Here is a 22,745-nt window from a genome sequence, read left to right as displayed (position 1 = left end):
ATCTACATAAATTCCATTTTAACTGAAGATTGAGTAGGGACTGAAATTTTCTATATCTCTTAAGAATAAAGATGAATTGGCCTTTTATTTTTATTTTGTAAAGAATTCAGAATGGGCTGCTTTTATATGATTTTTTAACAAGTAAGTTAGGTCCCTGGACTTCAGTACTGACCACCCCCATTTAAGACCGGGCCTGTCACATGGTCCATATTGAACTTTGATCACTAGCCAGCTCTCTTATAGTCAATAAGGATATACCAGTTAGTATCATACCCTTGATAATAAGGAATTTTGTTATGGTATAGTAATATTGGTCGTTATTCCCTGAAAAGTTAGATGTTTCATAATTTCACTATAGATGATTTGTAGATGTCACTCTAAATTATAAACTTATGCTGAGAGCAGACCACTGGAAAAAGTCTTTGCTTTTTAGTTTTTTTTTTTGATGTGAGAGTTGATAGTTCTATTATGTCTATTGTGTATGAAAATGTGACGGTATAAAATTCAGTTTCAAAGACCTAATGTGAGCAAGTTATAAGATGTTTGCTACATGTTTTGCTTTTTGCGGTAACTGTGATTTCATCTTCCGAGTATTTGACATTTTATACATCCTATTCTATCAATATATGCTCACAATATCGTCTGAACGTCAGAGAGCATAACATCTTTTTATTTTGTCAACGAGCATCTTATGATTCTTATCAAACTGAACCTTTTTCTTTCTATTATTACATCCAAGTTGAACTTTTCTAACATCAACAGTTTAGAACTTTTACTAAACCTTAGTTAGTTTGTGTTCGTATTCACCTAGTTTTTATTAAATTTTATTTTACGAAGAGCAAACATCCTAAACTAATATTAGTTAAAATTATATAACTAATAACGGATAACCTAGACAATAACTTCAAGTCTACTAACATAATTTTGTATGTTCTTTGTTGGTTATATGCGCCCAAGTTTATATCATATTTTCCATTAAACTGGAACATCCTTCAGTCTTTGTAATTAAGAACATTCTTGTTCGGTCAAGTTAGCGACCAGAAACCTTTTGATTCGAGTTTGAAACATTTTTCTATAATAGTTAATTAGTCAACCTTTTTTATTGAAAAAAAAAATCTGAAAGGAACAGGCGTCATAAAACAAATATAGAGTACTATTATGTTTTTTGAGTCATGGGATTTCTTGTGAGAATAGGTAAATTGAATGAACTGATTTAGGTCAATATATGAAAGCGTATAGTATAAAGTCTTGAAAAACAGATATAACAGCCATACCAAACGTTTATATGCCTACCTCTCCACGTTATGCTTATCTTATGCTGTTTAATTTGGTATTATATGCCTACTTCTTCACGTTAAGCTTATAATATCTAATTTGTAATGAGAATTTGGGGTTTTCGTGTAGCTTGCTCTTACTATTAAGCCGTGTCCACATTTTATTCCAGTGACTTTTCTTATTCATTCCTTTAGTCATAACAACTTCTCAAAAAATATCTATGTGCTGCTGCATTACCTATGTGCTACTGCATTACCTATGTTATGTTAGACATATAAGCTTACTTATTGAGAAACTTCTTATAGTTCAGTTGAACTTATTCTCATATAGTACGTACTTAATCATTTTATGAACTTTCATATAAAATGAGAGGAGTGATCCATATTTTATTTATATAATTATAATAGTGATATTTATTTCACAATTTATTTATTTTACAAACTAATATTTTAAAAAATGTTTTAAGAAAAGACTAATATCCTATCTTTCTTTTTTGATAAACATTTTACCACATCAAATGGTTGATTCTAGACATATAAGAACACCTCCTATGAAAGTTTCTCAACTCAATATTCTTAAATTATACTCCCTCTGTTCCTAAATAATCTATGTTTTAGAATTTTCACACTTATTAAGAAAACACTTAAAATTTTGATAATAAATGTATGATTTTTTTGTGTTTAGCTATTTTCTATGATTTTTAACCAATCAAAATTCAGTAAACACAATTAATGTTTTTGAAATTTACAATTTTCCATTATTACATACATTGAAAATATAAAATATGGATCTTTTAGAAACAAAATATTTTTCTAAAACATGGATCATTTAGGAACCGAGGGAGTACTAATATGGTATACAAAGATATCATTGTTTGATGATGGGTATCTCAATATGGTATGAAAAATCCAACTCAAAGTAAATATATTGAGATCATACCCATCAACACAAATAATTACTTTTTATTAATTTTGTTTTTGTTTTGAGAAGTACTCCTAGTAGATCCTTGCAACAATGTTGCTCTAAGACAATGCTTAGGCTTTGTACAACAAATGTTTCCTCATTACTACTTAACTGAAGATATATTTCAGTTAAGAAATACAAATATCAATATCAGCTGAAAATCAAATGAAATAATAAAATATCAACCATCCTTATTCTTCAAATTATATGATAGTTTAGAAAAGTGATGATACATTAATAGAATAAAATTGAAATAGAACAACAATTTTATATTGTTATTATCGTAAGATAGGTACGAGTTTGCCCGTTTAGCACGACTTGGACAGCTACTCGCTAACACAGTTAAATGTAATCCTCGATGGACAATATTTCTCAACAGACTGCCATCAACACCATATGTTTTGTGCCTAAAAATCATTTGTTCAATCCATAAAACCCGTGTAGCTAAACCCAAGTTGTTAAACATACGTTAAGCCCCAAGAAATAGACATAAAACATAAGGGTTTTTGTGCACAACTCCTCTCACCTAACCATTTACTTTTAGGTTAACACATTGCATCAACATATACAAAACCAGAAAAAGCCTTTGTTAGATACATAGAGCTCACCCACCCACATTGACCATTTCCTACTACTTTCATTCGTCTGTCAAACACTCCTTATATAGCCTCTTCTCATCCCTATTCATATCTTCTTTGTGGGATGAGCTTAAACCCAACAACCTGATAAAATTAGAAAGAAAAAAAAAACATGTCTGGCTTTCTTGGAAAACTATCTCCAACCAAAAGGGTAGTAGCCGGCAACAATAATGATCTTCCTCTGTTTTATTCAAACTCCATGGAGAGATGTCCAAGAGACACGCCTAGAGTTACCGCCACACTCGGAGAGCTTCTCATGAACGTGGATGATGCAAGTAATGATCACCGGGGTTTAGAAATGGCCTCACCTCTCACTTCTTCAGCATCTTCTTTCAACTCATGGACCTCAGCTCCAGCTTCTTCTATAACCTCTTCCCCTTTTGTTCTTTCCTTCACCGACTTGACCTATAGCGTGAAGATCAAGAAAAAGTTTCCTCCCTTTTGCGGAAACTCATCATCAAATGATTCCGCCTTGAACACCAAGATACTACTGAATGGTATCTCAGGCGAAGCCCACGAAGGGGAGATGATGGCTGTTCTTGGAGCAAGTGGGTCAGGTAAGTCAACGCTCATCGATGCATTAGCCAACCGTATAGCCAAAGACAGCCTCAGAGGCTCCATCACCTTAAACGGAGAGGTTCTTGAGTCCAGCCTCCAGAAAGTCATATCGGCTTACGTGATGCAAGACGACCTTCTCTTCCCTATGCTCACCGTTGAGGAGACTCTAATGTTCTCAGCAGAGTTCAGGCTCCCTCGCTCCCTCTCCAAGAAGAAGAAGAAAGCAAGAGTACAATCTTTAATCGACCAACTAGGTCTAAGAAGTGCGGCAAGAACCATGATTGGTGATGAAGGACATAGAGGGATATCTGGAGGAGAAAGGAGACGTGTTTCGATTGGGATCGACATCATCCACGACCCGATTATACTCTTTCTCGACGAGCCAACCTCAGGGTTGGACTCTACAAGTGCCTACATGGTCATCAAAGTGTTACAAAGAATCGCGCAAAGTGGTAGCATAGTCATCATGTCCATCCACCAGCCTAGCTACAGAATCATGGGCTTGCTAGACAGACTAATCTTCCTTTCTAGAGGAAACACAGTCTTCAGCGGCTCGCCGACATACCTCCCTCAATTCTTCTCCGAATTCGACCATCCTATCCCTGAGAACGAGAACAAAACAGAGTTTGCTCTCGATCTCATCCGGGAGCTGGAGAATTCCCCAGAAGGAACCAAGAAACTCGTCGAGTACCACAAGGAATGGCGGGCGAAACAACAAGCAGCAGCGCGCTACTACAACAACGGTATCACTCTCAAAGAAGCGATCACCGCGAGCATCTCCAAAGGGAAACTCGTCTCCGGAGCAGCAACAACAACAAACTCTCCCTCCTCATTCCAAACTTACGCGAATCCCTTCTGGATCGAAATGATCGTTATCGGCAAACGCTCTGTACTCAACTCGATGAGGCAGCCCGAACTCATCGGGATGCGCATAGGAGCTGTAATGGTCACTGGAATCATATTAGCCACGATGTTCACGAAACTAGACAACTCCCCCAAAGGAGTCCAAGAGCGTCTAGGCTTCTTCGCCTTCGCGATGTCCACCACGTTCTACACGTGCGCGGAGGCCATCCCGGTCTTTCTCCAAGAGCGTTACATCTTCATGAGAGAGACCGCTTACAACGCGTACCGCAGATCCTCCTACGTCCTCTCACAGTCCATTATCTCAATCCCTTCTCTCATATTCCTCGCCGCGTGCTTCGCAGCCACCACTTTCTTCGCCGTCGGTCTCGCCGGAGGCGCCAGCGGCTTCCTCTTCTTCTTCCTCACCATCTTGGCTTCCTTCTGGGCCGGAAGCTCCTTCGTGACGTTCCTATCCGGCGTCGTATCGAACGTGATGCTCGGATTCACTGTTGTTGTAGCCATCCTCGCTTACTTCCTCCTCTTCTCTGGATTCTTCATCTCTCGTGACCGTATCCCTCTCTACTGGATCTGGTTCCATTACCTATCCTTAGTGAAGTACCCTTACGAAGGGGTTTTGCAGAACGAGTTTGAAGATACGACCAAGTGTTTTGTCCGAGGGATTCAGATATTCGATAACTCGCCGCTGGGGCAGTTTCCGAACGCTGTGAAGCTGAGTTTGTTGAAGAGTATGAGCGGTGTTTTGGGGATTAATGTGACGGCGGAGACGTGTGTGACGACGGGGATTGATATTTTGAAGCAGCAGGGGGTTACGGAGATTAGTAAGTGGAATTGCTTGTGGATCACGGTTGCGTGGGGGTTCTTCTTTAGGGTTTTGTTTTACTTCACGTTGTTGATTGGAAGTAAGAACAAACGGAGGTGATAAAACAGTTTTTTTCTTTTTCTTGATTGGTCTTATTGTCTGAAAATCATAAAAACATTGTCGTGTTTTATTTTATTTATTTTAAAGCTAAATATTTGTATTTCTTCGTTATATGATATCTAATCAATTAATTAAAAGTTGTATTTAATCTCCCCATTCTACATTTATTTTGTTAAATAATCTGTTTTTGTTAATGTATATAGTTTACAAAAACAATGTTATGATTTTAAGACTGTTGAAAGTAAATGGATAATTAGTACTTTCAACTTGAGAAGACACGAGTTTGTAACTGGTATGCTTTAGTGAAGAAAGATGGCCAACAAAGATAGGTACACATGATGCTACTAACGGTTGCTGCTCCAACCATCATGTTCATCACAACTATCTGTAGCTGGATAGCTTCAAGAGGCGACGCACCGCCCATTATCATACCGGTCATGGCTCCCGGTAACGAGATCAAACCAACGGTTTTGCAGCTATCCAAAACCGGAGATAGAGATATCACCAAAGCTCTCTTCACCTGTTGTAACGTCGCTTGTCTTGGCGTCGCTCCTAGTGCCAATGCCGTCTCAACCTATGGCAATTAAACCGGAAACTTGGTTCGGTTAAGCTGTGTAAAATCATTGTTCTAAAGAATAAGTTTAACCAGGTTTAAACCGGGAACTTGGTTCGGTTAAGTACAAAATCATTGATGTAAAGAAGTTTAACCAGGTTTAGCTGCATCTTGATGTCATCTCGTAGCTGTTTCATGGTAACTCCGGTGACCGTCATGGCGTTTCCGACCATCATCCCGGCCACAGGGATGATATACCTAGGAGTGAAAGGAAAGACATTGAGGACGACGAGGAGGAACATTGTGATTGAAGTTCCGGCGAGGATAGATACTCCGGCCACGTACTTTCCACGTGGCACGTGCTTTGCACGTTGTCCGGCGGTGTAACCGGCAACAGAGACCTGACCAGAATTAAAAAATAATATTTTAAATTAAATATAATTTATCATTTTTGAATTTCGAACTTTGAAGTGTTACTGTGTTACCATGAAGAGGTAAGCGAGGATGATCCAGCCGGCGTTTTCTTGGTTAAAGATGAACTGAAGAACGAATCCGATGACAGAGAGCTGAAGAAAGGATCGTAAAACAGAGTATATCATGTCTCCTTCCAAAGAGAGTTTCTGCGAGTAGGAGAGAGCCACGGCTAGAAGCACAACCGCGAGAGCCGCCGCAGGCTTTACCATGCCTTTGAGATACACTATCAGCCATTCGTTGTTCTTGAAAAAAGCTGATACCCAATCAAGATCCATGTCTCTCTCTTTTCTCTTTCTCTCTTTGTGTCTCGCTTTATTTTTTTCCTTTTGTCGTGTTTGTAGGAAGGTGGTAGTGGTGGAGGAGGGAATAATATAGTGGACAACAAGTCAGAAAGAGTAGACACTTTCCTCTCATCTTTATTCCATCAGCTCATGTTTTAGGATTCCTTTCTTTATTCTTTTGGTTTTTGGATTCAATTTTTTTTTGTATTATTAAATAACTTTCGATTGCAGAGGAAATGACTTAAAAAAGATTAATATCAATCGTGCAAAGAAATTTTTGCAAGAGTGTCTTCACTTGTCATTGTTTTTTGTTCACTTCAATTATTATATTTCCGAGGAAAAGAAAAAGACATCATATAGAACAAGTCAAAGAGTTGAGTAAATTTTGGATGGGGACTTGGGATAACTCTTGTTGCATTTTTTTTTTTTGACTTAAGGCATTCATATTTAATTGCAAAAGAAAGAAAAACTCTTGTTGCATTTTACCACATTATACATCTATATTCATTTGTTTACCTGTTAATTAATATATTAGTCCATCTTTTTGATATAGTAATAGATGTATTGTTGAAAAAGTTTTTTTTTGTTTAACACCTTCTATTATTATTTTTATTACAAATGAGAATTATATTAACTACTATACAATAGACAATTTGAACATCATAAAAGATTTACACCAAACGATTGTGTATAATATGCTGAAAATTTTCTATAAGCTTCTCCCTAATAATTTGTATAAGACTATAAGTGATAATACATTGCAATTTTTAAGGATTAAGGAGACTTTCCACTGCTTAAAACTTAATATAAAAATGGATGCAAATCTGAAGCTGGTGGTATACATCATGATTTCTCCTGTGGCATAAAATTGACTGATCTTTTATACGTTGTATTAGAAGAACTCCATGTGATCTACAAGACAATGAAGAACATAAACAATCTCTACCATTCTACAGTTGCTACCATCTTCAGCTCTAAACATGAAAACATCGTTATCAATCTCTATCCAACTGCAACCTGGATTCGTCCTCAGTCCTTTATCTTTCATCACCTTCCTCACCATCGCCGCCTCTTTATAATACTGTACACTAGCGTAAAGATTCGCCAGCTGGACATGCGTAGCTGCACATTCAGGTTCAAGCAACAGCCGTTCCTCTGCAGCTCTGATTCCCATCCAGACATCACCGTGAACACGGCAAGAGAACAGCAGAGATCCCCATATGACAGGGTTTGGTTCCATCGGCATGTTCTCGATCAAGTCCAACGCTTCTTGTAATAGACCAAATCTGCCGAGGAGATCGACCAGACAAGAGTAGTGGTTGAGTTGTGGCTTCATGCCGTTCTCCGCCATCGAATTGAAGAACTTTCTCCCTTCTTTTACCAGACCTGCGTGTCTGCACGATGACAAGACTCCTAGATACGTGATTGCATCTGGCTTTATCCCGCTTTTCGTCATCATTACTTCAAACATCTCGATTGCTTGCGTCGCAAGTCCGTGCTGCGCGTAACCAGCAATCATAGAGTTCCAAGAGACAACGTCTTTATTCTCAAAATGGTCAAAGATACGAAACGCATCATTCAAGTCCCCGCATTTGCAGTACATCGAGATGAGAGCATTTGTGATATGAAGATAAGACTTGAAACCCATTTGTAGCGTTTGGCAATGAACACTTCTCCCTTGCCCTAGAGCTCCACTTCCTGTACAAGCGCTCAAGAGACCCGTGAACGTGTAATTATTCGGATCAGAAGTCGAGTTTCTCATCTCTGAATAAAGCTTCAAGCACATATCAACTCGCCATTCTTGAGCAAACCCTGAGATAATCGCCGTCCACGAAACAACGTTCCTCTCAGGCATTTCTACGAACACCTTATGTGCATTGTCTACCTCACCTGAATCTCTGTATAAAACGACCAGAGAACTTCCTACGTAGACATCTGAGATCAACCCACTCTTCAACGCTAAGCAATGAAACCCGTAACCGGTTTTAAACTCTCGCTTCGACCCGCAAGATCTCACGGCGGAGGACAAACCATACGCATCGAAACTCCATTCTTCTCGCTCCTGCATACCGCCATTGACAGAGCTTGAAGAGTCCTCCTCAAGGAGAACTTCTTCCAGCACGCTTAAGACTCCATGTTTGGTTCTTGAGAGGTCGAGATCCTCGGAAACTGTTTGATCTCTGAATCGTCTCGGATCTGTTTTTAGAAATTCACCAAGATGGTTCTGACGATTCGAAGCTTCACTAGTTTTTGAAGAGATGATGTCAAGAACTCTCAGAGCCCGAGCTCGTCTCTCAACTTCAGTCGCGTCGTTTGCTAAATCACGTTTCAGTGATCGAGATTGAATGTAAGTGAAAGCTCGACAATGATATTTTCTCAGACAAGACATGGAAACTAAAGATGTCCTTAAATTGCAATACTTATAAATACTTAGAAGTGATAACATATGGGCTTAAGGCCCCATTAAAGGCCCATTAACTTACCTCGATATATTCATAAATGTTTATTTTTCCGGTTTAGCTTTCGGTTAGATATGAATGAAGGTGATTCAACGAGCCTTGCAAGGCTTGCTCAGCAATGCGGCGGTTGACGGCGGCGCGTACGGCCACCTCATCCACCACTTCACTCGTCACCGTCTTCCTCTCCACGCGCTACAGCTCCACGCACGAATCGTCCTCTTCGCCATCACGCCTGACAACTTCCTCGCTTCCAAGCTCATCAATTTCTACACCCGAGAGAACCGATTCCGCCAAGCACTCCACGTGTTCGACGAAATTACCGTTAAAAATGCCTTCTCTTACAACGCGCTTCTCATCGCCTACACTTCGCGTGAGATGTACTCCGATGCTTTTAACTTGTTCTCGTCGTGGATTAGATCCTCCGGTACAGCTAGACCAGATTCTGTTACCATCTCTTGCGTGTTAAAGTCCCTGTCGGGTTACGATGGTTTCTTGTTGAGTTCACTTGCTCAGCAAGTTCACGGGTTTGTTTTACGAGGTGGGTTTGATTCCGATGTCTTCGTGAGCAACGGGTTGATCACTTACTATACAAAGTGTGACGACGTCGCGTCCGCGAGAAAAGTGTTCGACGAAATGCCTGAGAGAGATGTCGTCTCGTGGAACTCTATGATCTCTGGGTATTCTCAAAGTGGGTCTTACGAGGAGTGTAAAGAGTTGTATAAAGCGATGTTATTTTGTCCTGAGTTGAAACCTAATGGAGTCACTGTGATAAGCGTGTTGCAAGCGTGTGGACAATCAAGCGATCTTGTTTTGGGGATGGAAGTTCACAAGCAGATGATTGAGAATCATATCCAGATGGATTTATCTCTGTGTAATGCTGTGATTGGTGTTTATGCTAAATGCGGTAGCTTGGATTACGCGAGAGCGTTGTTTGATGAGATGAGTGAGAAAGATTCTGTCACTTATGGAGCTATAATATCAGGGTACATGGCTCATGGTCTTGTTAAGGAAGCGATGGCTTTGTTTAGTGAGATGGAGAGTGTTGGTCTGAGTACTTGGAACGCTGTGATTTCGGGTCTTATGCAGAATAACCATCACGAGGAGGTTATAGATTCGTTTAGGGAGATGATAAGATGTGGCAATAGGCCAAACACGGTGACCCTCTCGAGTCTTCTTCCTTCGTTGACGTATAGTTCTAATCTCAAAGGAGGTAAGGAGATCCACGCTTTCGCTATCCGTAATGGTTCTGACAACAATATATACGTGGCTACCTCCATTATAGATAACTATGCCAAATTAGGATATCTCCAAGGAGCTCAGAGAGTTTTTGATAACTGTAGAGAGAGGAGCTTGATTGTATGGACTGCGATTATAACAGCGTACGCTACCCATGGGGACTCTGATTCTGCTTGTAGTCTTTTTAACCAAATGATATGTCTTGGGACTAAGCCAGACAATGTTACACTAACAGCTCTTCTTTCAGCTTGTGCACACTCTGGAGAGTCGGATAAGGCGCATAGCATATTTGATTCTATGGTAACAAAGTATGGCATTGAGCCTGGGGTGGAGCACTATGCTTGTATGGTAAGTGTTCTTAGCCGCGCTGGCAAACTTTCGGATGCGATGGAGTTCATTTCCAAGATGCCAGTTGAGCCAATTGCTAAAGTTTGGGGTGCATTGTTGAATGGGGCTTATGTTCTTGGTGATGTGGAGATTGCGAGGTTCGCTTACGATCATTTAGTTGAGATGGAACCAGAAAATACAGGGAGTTACACTATCATGGCGAATCTATACACTCAAGCAGGGAGATGGGAAGAAGCTGAGATTGTAAGGGATAAGATGAGGAGAATCGGATTGAAGAAAATCCCTGGAACTAGCTGGATCGATACTGGTAAAGGATTAAGAAGTTTCATTGCGAAAGATGGTTCGTGTGAGAGAAGCAAAGAGATGTATGAGATGATAGAGGGTTTGGTTGAGTCAATGAGTGACAAGGAGTGTATCATGAAACAAGAGATCGATGAAACTTATTGATTTTCTTGCCGTGAAGTCAAATGAGCTCAAAGGTTTCTTGTGAGGCTTCTAAAAGAGTTTCTATGTAATGATTTTGTTTCTTATGATATGTAGTTTTTATTGTTGTCATTTAACATAACTTTGAATGATCGATAAGATCATACTCAAGCTCGCTATAACTTGAGAGTTATTAAGTGGCTTGGATTGAAGTGGTGGGGTTCCTACTAAGAACAAGAATATAATTCATTAGGTTGCTTCACAAAATAAGTATAGTTTGATTAAAAGGGTTATTGTATTAAATTACTTTGATCCTTGAGTGAAGTACAAGTGAGCTCTTAATCACTCGAATGTTTTCTTTGCGTGTTGGTAGCTAATTATCTAATTTGAAAAGAAAATTAACACAAACTATTTAGTAAAATTATAGTGAGAGGTTGGGACTTGGGAGCATTAACTTTCTGTGTGGCCAAGAAAATGTTATTTTTGTATTGTTGTGATATTGTTGACAAAGGGATTTGTGACACTTGGTAAAACTAAAATCGTATAGCAATATGGCTTTTTCAAAAAAACAAATAGGATGATTCCTCTTGTTCACATGCATATTTGCGCTATCATCATATAATATAAAACTAACCTTGTAGTAAGAAGTTAAATTTATTAAGTGGGAGAGTTACCAACCAACTCACGAGAAGGTAACAAAAGTCCAATCCCACACTGTCGTTTTGCTTACAACATGTCCCTACACCACAGATTCTGATTTTCTTTTCAGAGAGAACTTCAAAACTTTTGTGGTTTTAAGTTCATTTCACTCTTCTCTACCAAGCGAGGGGATTTGAATTTGAAACTGGATCTGTGTTTACTATTTGAACTTGAGAATTTTTTTTTATTATTTTGTTAAAGAAGAGTGTCGACTGTGTCGTGGTAAGTTGGTTTTTAAGATATGATGTTGATATGTTCCTCTTACTGAATGAACAATAAATGTAAATCATAGTGACATCAATCTAACAACACATTGGTCTTAACTGTCTTATTATTTTTAGTTTACCCTTTTTGCAGTTAGGTGAGAAGTTGAGCTTTATAAGCTTTTACCAATCTGGTTCTGGTTTTTGAATAAAGAACAGTATGACAATTGATCCCTTCAATTGCAACACGAAATGCAGGTTTCTCTTTCTTTCTCTCTATATCTATATTAGTGTTGTGTGATCTTAAGAAAGTTCTATATTGAGAGAGTCTATTGACGAATTGATTTATCTATTTTTTTTTGTTTAAGAACAAATTCTGCAAATAAGAAGATGGAAGAAGGAGAAGAGAAGGAAGGTCTGAGAACTGTGGAGTGTCTAAGAGGGAGACTACTTGCAGAGAGGCAAGTTTCAAGGTTTGTAAAAGATGAAGCGGATCTCATTACCAGAAAGGTAAGCTTCACAAAATCTAAGTATAATTCTTGTTTACTAAGTAGCCTTTTTCTCTTTATTTTTCAAGATTTGGTTTTTGATCAAGGACCAAGAAAAGAGCCAATTCTTGTTACTTAAGTACCAAGATAGAGATTCATTTGTTCTGTTATCGTTTCCTCATCTTTGTTTGGTAATAAGCTGATTATGGTTTTAAAGACAACCTTTTGATCTCTTGGAAACAGATGGAAGAGCTGGAGAAACATCTGAAAGAAGAGATAAGATTAAGGGAGAAAGCAGAGAAGAGACTAAAGTTTCTGATGAAAAAGCTTGTATCCATAAAGGGGTCTCGCAGTTTTGAAGGATCAGATCAATTGAGTTCATCTGAAGTTTCATGTTTGTCTTCTGTTTCCACTTCAGCATCCAAGCTAGAAGAAGAAACTCATGAAAATAGATTTTTGGAGGAAGAAAAAGTTGATCAAGCAACTGAGAATGTTGCCTCCACAGAAGAAGAGTCAAGTTCAAAGCTCAAAGATGTTTCTTCTGATGAAGCAAGTGTTGTTGCTTCAACCTCAAGTCATGAAGCAGAATCAGAGGCTAGTAATGACTTTTCTTAAGAGTTCAAGAATCAAGATTCAAGAATATCCCTTCCTCATATCTCCTAAATAACCTTGATTGAGAACCGTTTTGATGTTTGATCCTGAAGCTACTAATACTAAAGTTTAATACATTTGTGAAAGTTCTTGACGGGTTAAGGCATGCACCATAGAAAGAGAGAGGAAGGAGAAGGGCATGTGATCATAAAGGGATCAATTAGGCTTTAGGACATCTTTGAGTTTGACGGTATTAAATTCAAAGTGTTATTACTAGTAGAGATGGGGAGAACGACAAGACACGGACCTGTCTCTTTCTTCTTGTGTCTTTTGTTATCAAAGAAAGAAAGTGACGTTTCTTGAAAATTAATGATGTGATTGAATAAAGGAAGCAGTATACTAATTAAGATGATTTCTCTATGGTAAAAAAATGAGTTACAAAGTATAGATTGGCACTATCTTGAATCTTCCTATGTATTTGTTTGTTACTTTAGATCTCTTGTACTTTACTTTACGTTCATATGTTCAATCAAGAAGCACACTAAAAGCATGTTTTATTGTGTTTCATTTCATTACAAGTGGGTACGTACTTAAACTAACTGTATTAAGCTTCAAGTGTTGACACTATTATGTTGTAAATGCAATATTAGTATATTTTAAATTTTTTAAAAAAAAAATTATGAATAAAGCTTTCATTTGTTTAGTTTTACAAAGAGTGTGCCAAAGAATACATGCATGTCCGTACATATATTTTGTAAACTACCATTTATAGACCTTTGGTCGGTGTGTGATTACTCGATCATCGCTTCTGAAAGTTGAGTTTGGCAACAAAGAAAGCAAACATAGAAGCCAATGCAACTGGAAACGCGATGAGAATAATGGCTGAAGTCATCAAACGATCATGATGGAACCCAAAATAGTCCTCTAAGAATCTCGCTACGGTCGTGGTTTCTCCAAATGCATTGATCTCTCGATGAATATCACCGTACTGAGACGAGAAAAACACATTGAGACTCCAAGAGGGAGGTATTAGATAGTAAAGCCACACCCACCACTTTGGTATTTGCTGCAATTTTTTCAACATCAAGAAAACACTTTAAAGATCAAAGATGATGATGATGATAATGACTTGTTACAAAAAAAGATCTTACCGGTAGTGGAATCAAGAATCCAGCAAAAAGGTTGAAAGCAACGAAGAAAAGAGACTGGAGAATAGCTGCGAGCATGAAGTTTGGAGTGATGGAGATGAGGAACAACGCTAAGTAGTTGAAGGAGAGTAAGTTGCAGAACATTGAGTAGAGACTCCAAAAGACTTTGTAGGCAGACCCGTATAAACCCATCATTGGATATATTATGATCACAAACTCTGCGCTTTGAATTAAAATGTAAGGAATCTCGGTCACAACCTGAGCCATTGCAAAGGCAAAGGCAGAGTACATTCCAGCGAATCTTTCACGGTACATAACATTACGCTCTGTCTCAAAATACTGTAACGCTGAAGTGCAGTTGTTTACCCCCAAGAAGATCACAAGGCCATATATGGCTCCTAGAACTGTGAACAAGTTCTGTTGAGTATCTCTGCCAAAAAACATACAATAATACAATGAATACTAAGAAAGGAAAATTCCTTAGCTAGATATCATAAAAACAATTATGACAAAAATAGCACATAATGAGTATCTCAAACTATCATTAGTTAAAGATTAAAATAACTAAATTACTTTGCATCTAAACTCTTACCCTAACCCAAATTCCGCTTTTAGTTAAATACTTTTTTTGAAAAAAATATTCTTGTTTGATATTTTGGAATAAAATAGTATTTTACTGCTATGTGAGACATTTCTTTACTAAGAATGTAATGATGATTTTGATTATATTTTAGGCAGCTAACTTACATCTTTTGGCCTTGCTTCCAGAAGAGTAAACCAAAGATCAAAGAAGAGACCAAAGTGTGACAGATTCGCATCAAGTTGTAAGCAGGGCTTCTCCAGTAAGACAAGCTCATCTTCCAGAGACAAGACTTGAACTGTTCCCACCAGCTCTGCGCAAAAGTTCTCTCGAAGTGCAAATCGCTTGACCCGGGATCCGGTTTGCTCAGCTGTTGATTAAGTTCATAGTTGCTCCTGCCACAGAGAAAACACATGAGCTCGTAATAAATGACAAGTTTCAGTTGTTTTTGAGATATTCAGCTCACTTGTAGAGTGCTGATTCTTTGTAGATTTTTGCAAAATCCATGTTGAGTTCAATCTCTACAGACTGTGAAGTGACCTCTAGCATCCATGTTGCTGGATTGTAGTTGTCTTTAATCTTAGCAACTCCAGGGATACTCTGTTCATTAACCCCAAATAACAAAAATATACATAGTTAATTATTTCGTTAAAACATTGAAAAGTTCATAGAAACTAAACTGACTCATTTTCTTGTGTAACACGCTGACCTCAAAATACTGTATGACATGAGAAGAATGTTGTCCAAGTGGTCCAGTGTAAATCATGCTACCTCCTCTCTTCAGAAGTACCAACTGAACATGTAATAAAACAATATGTTTTAAGAAATTTCTATTTAATTATCCAAAAAAATCGTCAAAACTCCAATAGAAGCCCTTTTATATTTTATCACAAATATAGCACTAACAGATCTTCAAAACATCACTCATTTTTTTCAAAAATAATAATAATTAAGTTACTCTAATTTATAAAACCTAATCTCACCCATCCCTTCTAAACCCTAAACATAATTATTCTATAATTTTCAAAATTTTGATAAAGGCTATTTGAAAGAAAAAAAAAATCTCTTATATCTGTTTCTGGATAAAATGTTATGTAATACAATTTGAGAGTATTCTTTTAAAAAATCAATATAAATACTTTTATATTTGAAAAAAAAAATATGTATTACCTCGTCGAAGGCTTCAAAAATGTCGATGCTAGGCTGATGAATAGTGCACACAATGGTACGTCCAGTCTCCGCAACGTTCTTCACAGCTCTCATCACAATGGCAGCTGCTCTTGCGTCCAGCCCCGTCGTTGGCTCGTCCATGAAGATGATCGAAGGATTCGCCACCAACTCCACCGCCACCGTCAACCTCTTCCTCTGCTCCGTCGACAGCCCGCTCTGGCCGGGGACTCCCACCATGGCGTCCTTGATCTCCTCCAGCTCTATCGTCTCAAGAACTTCCTTCACGAATCTCTGCAACGAGTTTCTTTTCAGTCAAGTTACTTTCTAGGTCATTCTTTCCTTTTTTAGAATCATCACTAGGGCTTACTATTTTGGTTTTGTGATCTATTTCTGGAACTAGACGGAGCCAAGCTGAGTAGATTAGAGACTCCTCGACGGTGATGTTTGGTGAGTGTATATCTGTTTGCTCACAGTAGCCTGAGACTCTTGCAAACGTTTCTTGGACTTTAAGGTATCCGTTGATTCTGATCTCTCCTTCAATGTATCCGCTTGTTTTTCTTCCGGCGAGAACGTCGAGTAGAGTTGTTTTTCCGGCTCCACTGATCCCCATCAACGCTGTTAGAACGCCTGGTCTGAAAGCTCCGGTGATGTCTGAGAGAAGCTGCAGTTTCTTCTCGTTGTATCCTTGAACTCTCATCTCCTGAGATTAGTCAAACATGATCATTGTATATGAAGAAGGTTTAAGATCCAAGAATGGGAATATAAGATATTACCGCAGGAACGTCTACGTAGTAGTTCAAGTCTTGGAATGTTATGGTGAGAGGCTTGAAAGGTAAGGCCATCTTCCCTGCTGAATGAATTAGGTCAATAAAGCTAAACTGAGAATAAAGAGTTTGCTTGTATGACAAGAAAGACATATATGTTTCACCTGAATCTTCTGTGTAATCTATTGCCTTCTTGTTCTTCTTGACTGATGAATATTTTCTTCCTTGCAGCTCAGAGAGCTTGTCTTTGGAGATCATAGCGCGAGATGTGGTAGGAGCTGTTAAAAAAGAAGCTCTTCAGTATATGCTTTAGTCCATGGCATATTTTTCGATAGTTGTAACTTACATTTCAAGAAACTCAAAGCTAGAGTGAAAATGATGTTGAAGATAAGGGTCTGTCCAAGCAAGGCACATAATGAGACCCAGTACATGTAATCATCATAGTTCAGTCCTCTGCTTTCAAGTATGGTTCTCTCCAATGTAACATTCGTTGGTTGAATCTACAAAACATAACAAGAAAAAAATGATTAGTCTTGTAAGAATGATGAAGATAATTATGTAAAAGATGAGATACTTACTTGCTGCCATCTTGGAGCAAGAAACTCGTTTACAGAGAGCCCAATCTCTGCGTAACCTATAGGATTCACCCAGAATCCCCATTTCAGCCACCCTGGCATATCAGCTGCAGCAACAAAACCAATGTCACGTTCAGGGCCGGATATGAGATTTTGGGAGCTTGAAACATTTAAAAATCTTAGTAAAACAATTTTTTTTTTCTATAGTTTAGGGGTTTATTCGTACTAAAAATTTCAAAAAATTTAGGGACCGAGACCGATGTTTTATTGGGCTGTGCCTAGATCCGGCCCTGGTCATGTTTTGATGGAAGTTTGGAACAAGACTGAAATGAAGAAAGAGTGCAAAAGTCTTACTGTATGGGATGGCGAAACCGGCGAACACAAAGGTGATTAATACGGCGAAACTACCAGCTGCCATTGAAGCAACTCCTGTCTGAAAGATTGCAGCTATACATCGGAATATGGATATGGATGTGAAGTGAACAGCAAAGAGCATCATGAACTGACGTAAGAACCTAAAAACACCAAGTAACCATTACTTTCCATAATCGTTTGAGTAGGGAGCAAGCAAGAGATGGTTATAGAGTTCTTCTTACCTAGAGACTTCAGGAGTGTATCCAATGACGTAGTAAGTAAGGCAAGTCCAAACGAGAGATTCGAAGAAAGAGAGAGGGATCTTTAACACGGTTGCAGGGATTGCATAAGCCCAAGCTGGATAGAAACAAAGTTGCTTTTGCTTGTAGAACACGGCAAGACGTTGAACAGTCATAGACAGCTCTGGCAAACCATCCACCAAAAGCACAACGGTTGCGAAAAAGAGACAACTCATGTAAGAGTTTCCATGAATGATATCTACACCCATCCGTGTTCTAATAAAAACTGTCATAGTGAGGATTGCTGACAGAACAAGCTGCAAAACATAAAGGGCAAGAAGGGTTTCTTTAGACCTAACCCTAGAACATTGAAAGAAGACACAAGGAACGAAGAATGTAACCTGAAACGTCTTGAAGAGGTAGACGAAAGAGTTTCTCTTCATTAATAGAAACTCTCTTGAGATGCATGCTCTGAACAGCTCCCACTTTGGAAGAGAATAGTCACTGAAAGAAAGAGCATCCTTGTGGGTTTTTGATTTATCATATGGCTTAGAGAGAGCATCCTCAATCTTTCTCCCAATCACTAACTCCTTGAATCTCTTGGACAATGCGTCTACTGAGAGAAAGGTATAGGGTATGTCCTGGTGCAGCCAGTACTGTCCTTGGTCCTTTCTTGATATAACCTGCAAAACAAAAACAACTCAGAACAAAACGTAAGTGTCAAGGAACATAAACTTGGCTTCTTACCTCTTGGAGAAAGTCTGCAACACCTTTCCTCTCCGGGCATCTAAACCCACATTCCTCAAAGAACCTCAAGACCTCGTCTCTTGGACCATGATACACTATTTTTCCTTCAGCCATCAAAACAACATCGTCAAAGAGATCATATGACTCTGGAGCAGGTTGAAGAAGGGAAACAAACACAGTTGCGTCGGTGATGTGAGCCAGCTGCTGAAGTGACTTGACTATCTGAAACGCTGTGGAGCTGTCTAAGCCGTTTGTGATTTCATCCATAAACAGAGCTTTTGTTGGACCAACGATCATCTCTCCTGTAGTAAGACGCTTCTTTTGACCACCAGATATGCCTCTTTTCATGGCATTACCAACCAATGTTTCTGCACATATGTCAAGCCCTAGGATCTGAAGAAAAAGAAATGAAAATTGCAAATACATGAGATAATCAAGAAGCTAATCAACAAGGATTACAAGTCTGAGTTGTTGTCAGAGAAATTACCTTCAAGATGTAATCTGTTTGTAGACTTCTTTTAAGTCCATTAACCGATATAGCCTGCACAATGGGATTAACAAAAGGTTTTATAATCATCCCTCTTAAAAGATTAGCTTATGGAATGGGACCTTCATGTAAGCATCTACGTCAGGATCAGGAATGATTCCACCATCCTTTTCTCTTTTACTGACCTCCATCATAATATCTGTTTCAGCAAATAGTATAGAGCATGATTCAAATCGGTTTGAATTGTTCTAAATCGGTTAAAATTGGTTTAAATCAATCTAAATTAACCAATTATGTTAGTGCAAATCGACAGATTTGTCTAATTTTTTTTATCTTATATTTAATTTTTACAATTCATCAAATAATTAAACGCAAAAAACATTATATAAAAATGTTAAAAATATGTACAACAAATCAATATTTCGTTAGCACTGCCCCGAATAATCCGTCTAATCGGTAGTCTTCTACAAAACGCATAGTTATAGCCAAACAATTTTTTGAACATTGGTACAGAGAAAATTGATATATCTGTTTCAGCAAATAGTTTAGTGAATGCTTCAGAGAGAGCATTGCTTTATGATGACATCTTACCTGTTCGACTGCCAACACCTTGACAACGAGCTGAGAAGTCTATTGTCTCTCTAACTGTCATCTCTGCAATGTGCAGATCGTTTTGACTTATGTAAGCGGATGTCTTCTGAGGAACAAACTCGTTTAGACCGTGTCCATTGTAAGAGATTTCACCAGAAAGCTGTGGAAAACAAAAGAGATGTGGTTTACACATCTACATCATCAGAATCAGATTGATACAAAGTCTGAAAACCTTTAGATTCTTGTCCAAGTTTCCGGACAAAGCCTTGAGCAGAGTAGTTTTTCCACATCCAGGAGGACCAAGCAGCAGTGTTAACCTTGGAGCAACAAGAAGAGGCCATTAGTTGAGAGCATTACACACAAGAGAGATATCTCATTTAACTAACCTTCCCGGCTTAATGATGCCACTAACATCGTTAAGTATGCTTATGTTGGCTTCATGTGTTCTTACACCACTCAGCTTTATCAATTCCTAAAGATGAAAAAGTTATTTATTCCACATAATTAACACACAAACCCTAAATGGATATTTGTCTTTTTTCTCTCTTAAGTTTCTTTACTTTTTTCAAAATTAATTCGCGTTTGTTCACACCAATTACTACCAAGTTACAATATGCATTACATTCGTATACTCACTAAAATTATGTGCTTCAAAGAGTTCCATAAAGTTGGAAGGGCCTTCCCTTCAACGACCTCGCATTCTGCTTCAACACTTAGATGCTTATACCTCACCTCTATGCTCGGAAGCTCCACACCAACCCTGAAAGTGCACAAACACACAAGTTTTAAAGATTCACAAGGTTTGTTTCTTTGTTTTCATATTTACCTGTCTATCCTTCTTCTGATTTTCTTGAGCAGCTTGAGATTATCATTCTCAATGTGTTTGATCAGCTTCTCAATCATCAGATGACGTTCCATGGCTCCAAGCTTGGTAACATCAACGACCCTTTTCCCTTTCTCCACATCATCCCCTTCTTCATCGACCAGAGATGATCTCAGTTGTTTGAAACTAGGTAATCTTTGGATCTCAGCCCACTGCAGAGCATGCTCTGCCTCATCCTCGTTTCTTGAGGAGCTGCTCCTGAAACTCGACCCCATGCTTTTTCCAATCTCTGCAAGCTCCATTCTCAAATCACACCACTCATGTCTCAGTGAGTACTCTCTTGGCTTCTTATCTGATGAATAGTCAATAATGAGATATGCATTTGTCTTCAAAGTGTGAGTATATTTAATATGCTTAGACGTCTTTTCACTACTACAATTGTTACGTGCTAACTTTTGAGAGTGTCTCAACGTCATTATTTTGTGTTCTTTTTGGGTAATTTACCATGATTGGAATATGGTCGGAAACAAACAATTTGAATTGACTAGAGGTAGGATATTCTTCTTAAAAATAAACAAACTTATTATTTGAAATAAAAATAAATAAAAAGAGATAATAATTCAAAAGAAAACATACTATATTCCTCTAACAATATCTACAAATTTAATAAAAAAAAAGTAGACTACAAATAATATATTGGGAAGTTTTATTGGGTCAAGAAAGTGTGGAAATTAAAGTATTATTACCTAACTTACTTTGAGAAAATGAAATACCTAATTAATTGAAGGATCACTTTATTTATTTAAAAGCTAGTACTTATAGTGTGCCATTATGCATGCTTAAATTACATCAGTGGTCCATATTCTATATTCTAGTGTTGCTAGGCAAAAATTGCACCCATCTTCCCCTTATTATTAAAAGGGAAGCAAATAAAAAGAGAAACTTTAAAAATGTACTATATTTACAATGGTGCCATTATGGCGACGTGTCACACAGACAGGCCTTCTCAAGCTGCTTTTGAAAAGACCCACGCCCAATTTAGCTATTTACCACTATTGCCATTGGACTAACCCCAACATTTAATTGCATGTTCCTTATATATAATGTATAAAACATGGTTATCTGGCATACATTAGTTTTCGGACAAATCATCTCCTATCTCATATCTCATATTGTCACGTAGTTAGTAATAAAAAGCCATGATTTTACACAGTATTTTGACCAATCTAAATGTTTACAATTTTATATTATAATTCCAACGAACTATTTAATTGATTTTTACATTTCCTGTATTTGAGACTATTTCTTGGTCAAGAACTTAATAGATTATTTTTCTAGCGGACAATATGTATTGTACGTATGTTAATATATTGTCACGTAGTATAACTAATAAAAAACCATGATTTCCATAGAATTTCGACCAATCTAAATGTTATCCCATAGATTTATAATCCCAACGAAATATACCATTATGATTGTTACTGTGTTCATACTTTGTATGATCAAGGTAAAATGAATAATTTATTTTCTGTAATTCATAATTGGGGATTTCATCTTTATGATCTTACCTATTATGTAGTCAATCTAATATAAAAATTAGGGATATTTTTTGTGTCATCTTCATCTCTACGGAAATCATGTTCTTTCATTCGAGTCAAAATCATATTGTTTATGGTAATACTTGATTGCCATGATTAACGGTAGCTGTTATATGCATTGAGTACTGCTTTATGTGATTACTAATACATTTGACTTTCAATTTGAATTTAGTCCTAAAATAGTTTTATTCGGTATTTATTAGCTTCCTAAAATTTTAATATTTTATAATGCCTTAAACCCGGATTGTCAATTTGTTTGATTGCACGTATATGTGATATATCAATCGCATTTATTAGTGAATAAGTTGGAACTTATATAAATACCGAAGAAGATACTTCTTCGACCATATCATCATTTTTTTTGTATTCATTATTCTCTAAGTTTCTTTTCCCCTACGATTCAAAAAAAAATGGCAGGCTTAGATTTTGTTAGCGTGGAAAATAAGAGTTAAGGTGATTCGTCTGTGGAAGCAGTATTCTTGTGCTTTCGGAGAAACAATGGAAATGGTGTTAGCTGATTCTAGAGTAAGTCTGTTGTTATCTGTCTAAGCCTTCATCTAATAGACTTATTAATATATATATTTGACCATATCGTTTAAGTTTCCTTATGTTTTTACTGTATTTTTTAGGGTGATATGATCCATGGTACTGTGAAAAAAGAAATGGTCAGCCAGTTTGAAACTTTAATCAGTCAAGG

The 22,745-nt window shown here is 37.7% G+C and overlaps 6 protein-coding genes across 10 annotated transcripts; 3 read left to right on the top strand and 3 right to left on the bottom strand.

The window, feature by feature from the left end:
• Nucleotides 1-2,711: 2,711 nt before the first annotated feature.
• Nucleotides 2,712-5,367, top strand: LOC103865592 (ABC transporter G family member 2). The gene has a single exon (XM_009143401.3). The coding sequence runs from the start codon at nucleotides 2,989-2,991 to the stop codon at nucleotides 5,215-5,217; it is 2,229 nt and encodes a 742-aa protein (XP_009141649.1). The 5' UTR covers nucleotides 2,712-2,988; the 3' UTR covers nucleotides 5,218-5,367.
• LOC103865591 (protein ALUMINUM SENSITIVE 3) lies at nucleotides 5,336-6,784 on the bottom strand. Its single transcript, XM_009143400.3, has 3 exons — nucleotides 6,256-6,784; nucleotides 5,926-6,171; nucleotides 5,336-5,791 (listed from the first exon to the last, which is right to left on the bottom strand). Exons 1-3 carry the CDS (start codon nucleotides 6,517-6,519, stop codon nucleotides 5,480-5,482), a joined length of 822 nt encoding a protein of 273 aa, XP_009141648.1. The 5' UTR covers nucleotides 6,520-6,784; the 3' UTR covers nucleotides 5,336-5,479.
• A 599-nt stretch (nucleotides 6,785-7,383) lies between these two features.
• LOC103865589 (pentatricopeptide repeat-containing protein At2g37320) lies at nucleotides 7,384-9,012 on the bottom strand. The gene has a single exon (XM_009143399.3). It carries the CDS (start codon nucleotides 8,969-8,971, stop codon nucleotides 7,418-7,420), a length of 1,554 nt encoding a protein of 517 aa, XP_009141647.1. The 5' UTR covers nucleotides 8,972-9,012; the 3' UTR covers nucleotides 7,384-7,417.
• Nucleotides 9,013-9,024: 12 nt separating this feature from the next.
• LOC103865588 (pentatricopeptide repeat-containing protein At2g37310) lies at nucleotides 9,025-11,203 on the top strand. Its single transcript, XM_009143398.3, has one exon. It carries the CDS (start codon nucleotides 9,063-9,065, stop codon nucleotides 11,013-11,015), a length of 1,953 nt encoding a protein of 650 aa, XP_009141646.1. The 5' UTR covers nucleotides 9,025-9,062; the 3' UTR covers nucleotides 11,016-11,203.
• Nucleotides 11,204-11,482: 279 nt separating this feature from the next.
• LOC103865587 lies at nucleotides 11,483-13,342 on the top strand. Of its 2 annotated transcripts, none has more exons than XM_009143396.3 (4): nucleotides 11,483-11,912; nucleotides 12,048-12,151; nucleotides 12,262-12,403; nucleotides 12,625-13,342. In XM_009143396.3, the coding sequence occupies exons 2-4, from the start codon at nucleotides 12,114-12,116 to the stop codon at nucleotides 12,994-12,996; spliced, it is 552 nt and encodes a 183-aa protein (XP_009141644.1). In that variant the 5' UTR covers nucleotides 11,483-11,912; nucleotides 12,048-12,113; the 3' UTR covers nucleotides 12,997-13,342. The 2 variants fall into 2 exon arrangements, with proteins under 2 accessions (XP_009141644.1, XP_009141645.1); XM_009143397.3 differs by having other exon boundaries at nucleotides 12,032-12,151.
• Nucleotides 13,343-13,643: 301 nt separating this feature from the next.
• LOC103865586 (ABC transporter G family member 33) lies at nucleotides 13,644-22,546 on the bottom strand. 4 transcript variants are annotated; one of them, XM_009143395.3, is made up of 22 exons: nucleotides 20,454-22,545; nucleotides 20,264-20,387; nucleotides 20,014-20,099; nucleotides 19,860-19,944; nucleotides 19,628-19,787; nucleotides 19,159-19,235; nucleotides 19,037-19,090; nucleotides 18,550-18,942; nucleotides 18,204-18,485; nucleotides 17,806-18,119; nucleotides 17,564-17,724; nucleotides 17,213-17,316; nucleotides 16,981-17,134; nucleotides 16,799-16,912; nucleotides 16,644-16,717; nucleotides 16,238-16,570; nucleotides 15,871-16,161; nucleotides 15,410-15,493; nucleotides 15,167-15,300; nucleotides 14,868-15,095; nucleotides 14,124-14,550; nucleotides 13,772-14,038 (listed from the first exon to the last, which is right to left on the bottom strand). In XM_009143395.3, exons 1-22 carry the CDS (start codon nucleotides 20,924-20,926, stop codon nucleotides 13,772-13,774), a joined length of 4,419 nt encoding a protein of 1,472 aa, XP_009141643.2. In that variant the 5' UTR covers nucleotides 20,927-22,545. The 4 variants fall into 4 exon arrangements, with proteins under 4 accessions (XP_033145870.1, XP_009141643.2, XP_033145871.1 ...); XM_033289980.1 differs by having other exon boundaries at nucleotides 17,806-18,485; nucleotides 20,454-22,546; XM_033289981.1 differs by having other exon boundaries at nucleotides 16,644-16,912; nucleotides 20,454-22,546.
• Nucleotides 22,547-22,745: the final 199 nt, after the last annotated feature.

This window comes from Brassica rapa, chromosome A04, assembly GCF_000309985.2.
Source record: "Brassica rapa cultivar Chiifu-401-42 chromosome A04, CAAS_Brap_v3.01, whole genome shotgun sequence".
NCBI classification, from domain to species: Eukaryota; Viridiplantae; Streptophyta; class Magnoliopsida; order Brassicales; family Brassicaceae; genus Brassica; species Brassica rapa.
The sequence above is the reverse complement of the archived record's forward strand: the minus strand, read 5'-3'. Positions and strand labels throughout refer to the sequence as shown.

Coding starts and splice junctions, on each gene's coding strand:
- LOC103865592 (XM_009143401.3), top strand. CDS start 2,989: ATGTCTGGCTTTCTTGGAAAACTATCTCCAACCAAAAGGGTAGTAGCC.
- LOC103865591 (XM_009143400.3), bottom strand. CDS start 6,519: ATGGATCTTGATTGGGTATCAGCTTTTTTCAAGAACAACGAATGGCTG. Junction 6,172..6,255: donor TCCTCGCTTACCTCTTCATG/GTAACACAGTAA, acceptor AATTCTGGTCAG/GTCTCTGTTGCCGGTTACAC. Junction 5,792..5,925: donor TCAAGATGCAGCTAAACCTG/GTTAAACTTCTT, acceptor TAATTGCCATAG/GTTGAGACGGCATTGGCACT.
- LOC103865589 (XM_009143399.3), bottom strand. CDS start 8,971: ATGTTATCACTTCTAAGTATTTATAAGTATTGCAATTTAAGGACATCT.
- LOC103865588 (XM_009143398.3), top strand. CDS start 9,063: ATGAAGGTGATTCAACGAGCCTTGCAAGGCTTGCTCAGCAATGCGGCG.
- LOC103865587 (XM_009143396.3), top strand. CDS start 12,114: ATGACAATTGATCCCTTCAATTGCAACACGAAATGCAG. Junction 12,152..12,261: donor AATTGCAACACGAAATGCAG/GTTTCTCTTTCT, acceptor TTTTTGTTTAAG/AACAAATTCTGCAAATAAGA. Junction 12,404..12,624: donor CGGATCTCATTACCAGAAAG/GTAAGCTTCACA, acceptor TCTTGGAAACAG/ATGGAAGAGCTGGAGAAACA.
- LOC103865586 (XM_033289979.1), bottom strand. CDS start 20,926: ATGACGTTGAGACACTCTCAAAAGTTAGCACGTAACAATTGTAGTAGT. Junction 17,317..17,563: donor CGGTTTCGCCATCCCATACA/GTAAGACTTTTG, acceptor TTGTTGCTGCAG/CTGATATGCCAGGGTGGCTG. Junction 14,039..14,123: donor GATTCTTGATTCCACTACCG/GTAAGATCTTTT, acceptor AAAAAATTGCAG/CAAATACCAAAGTGGTGGGT.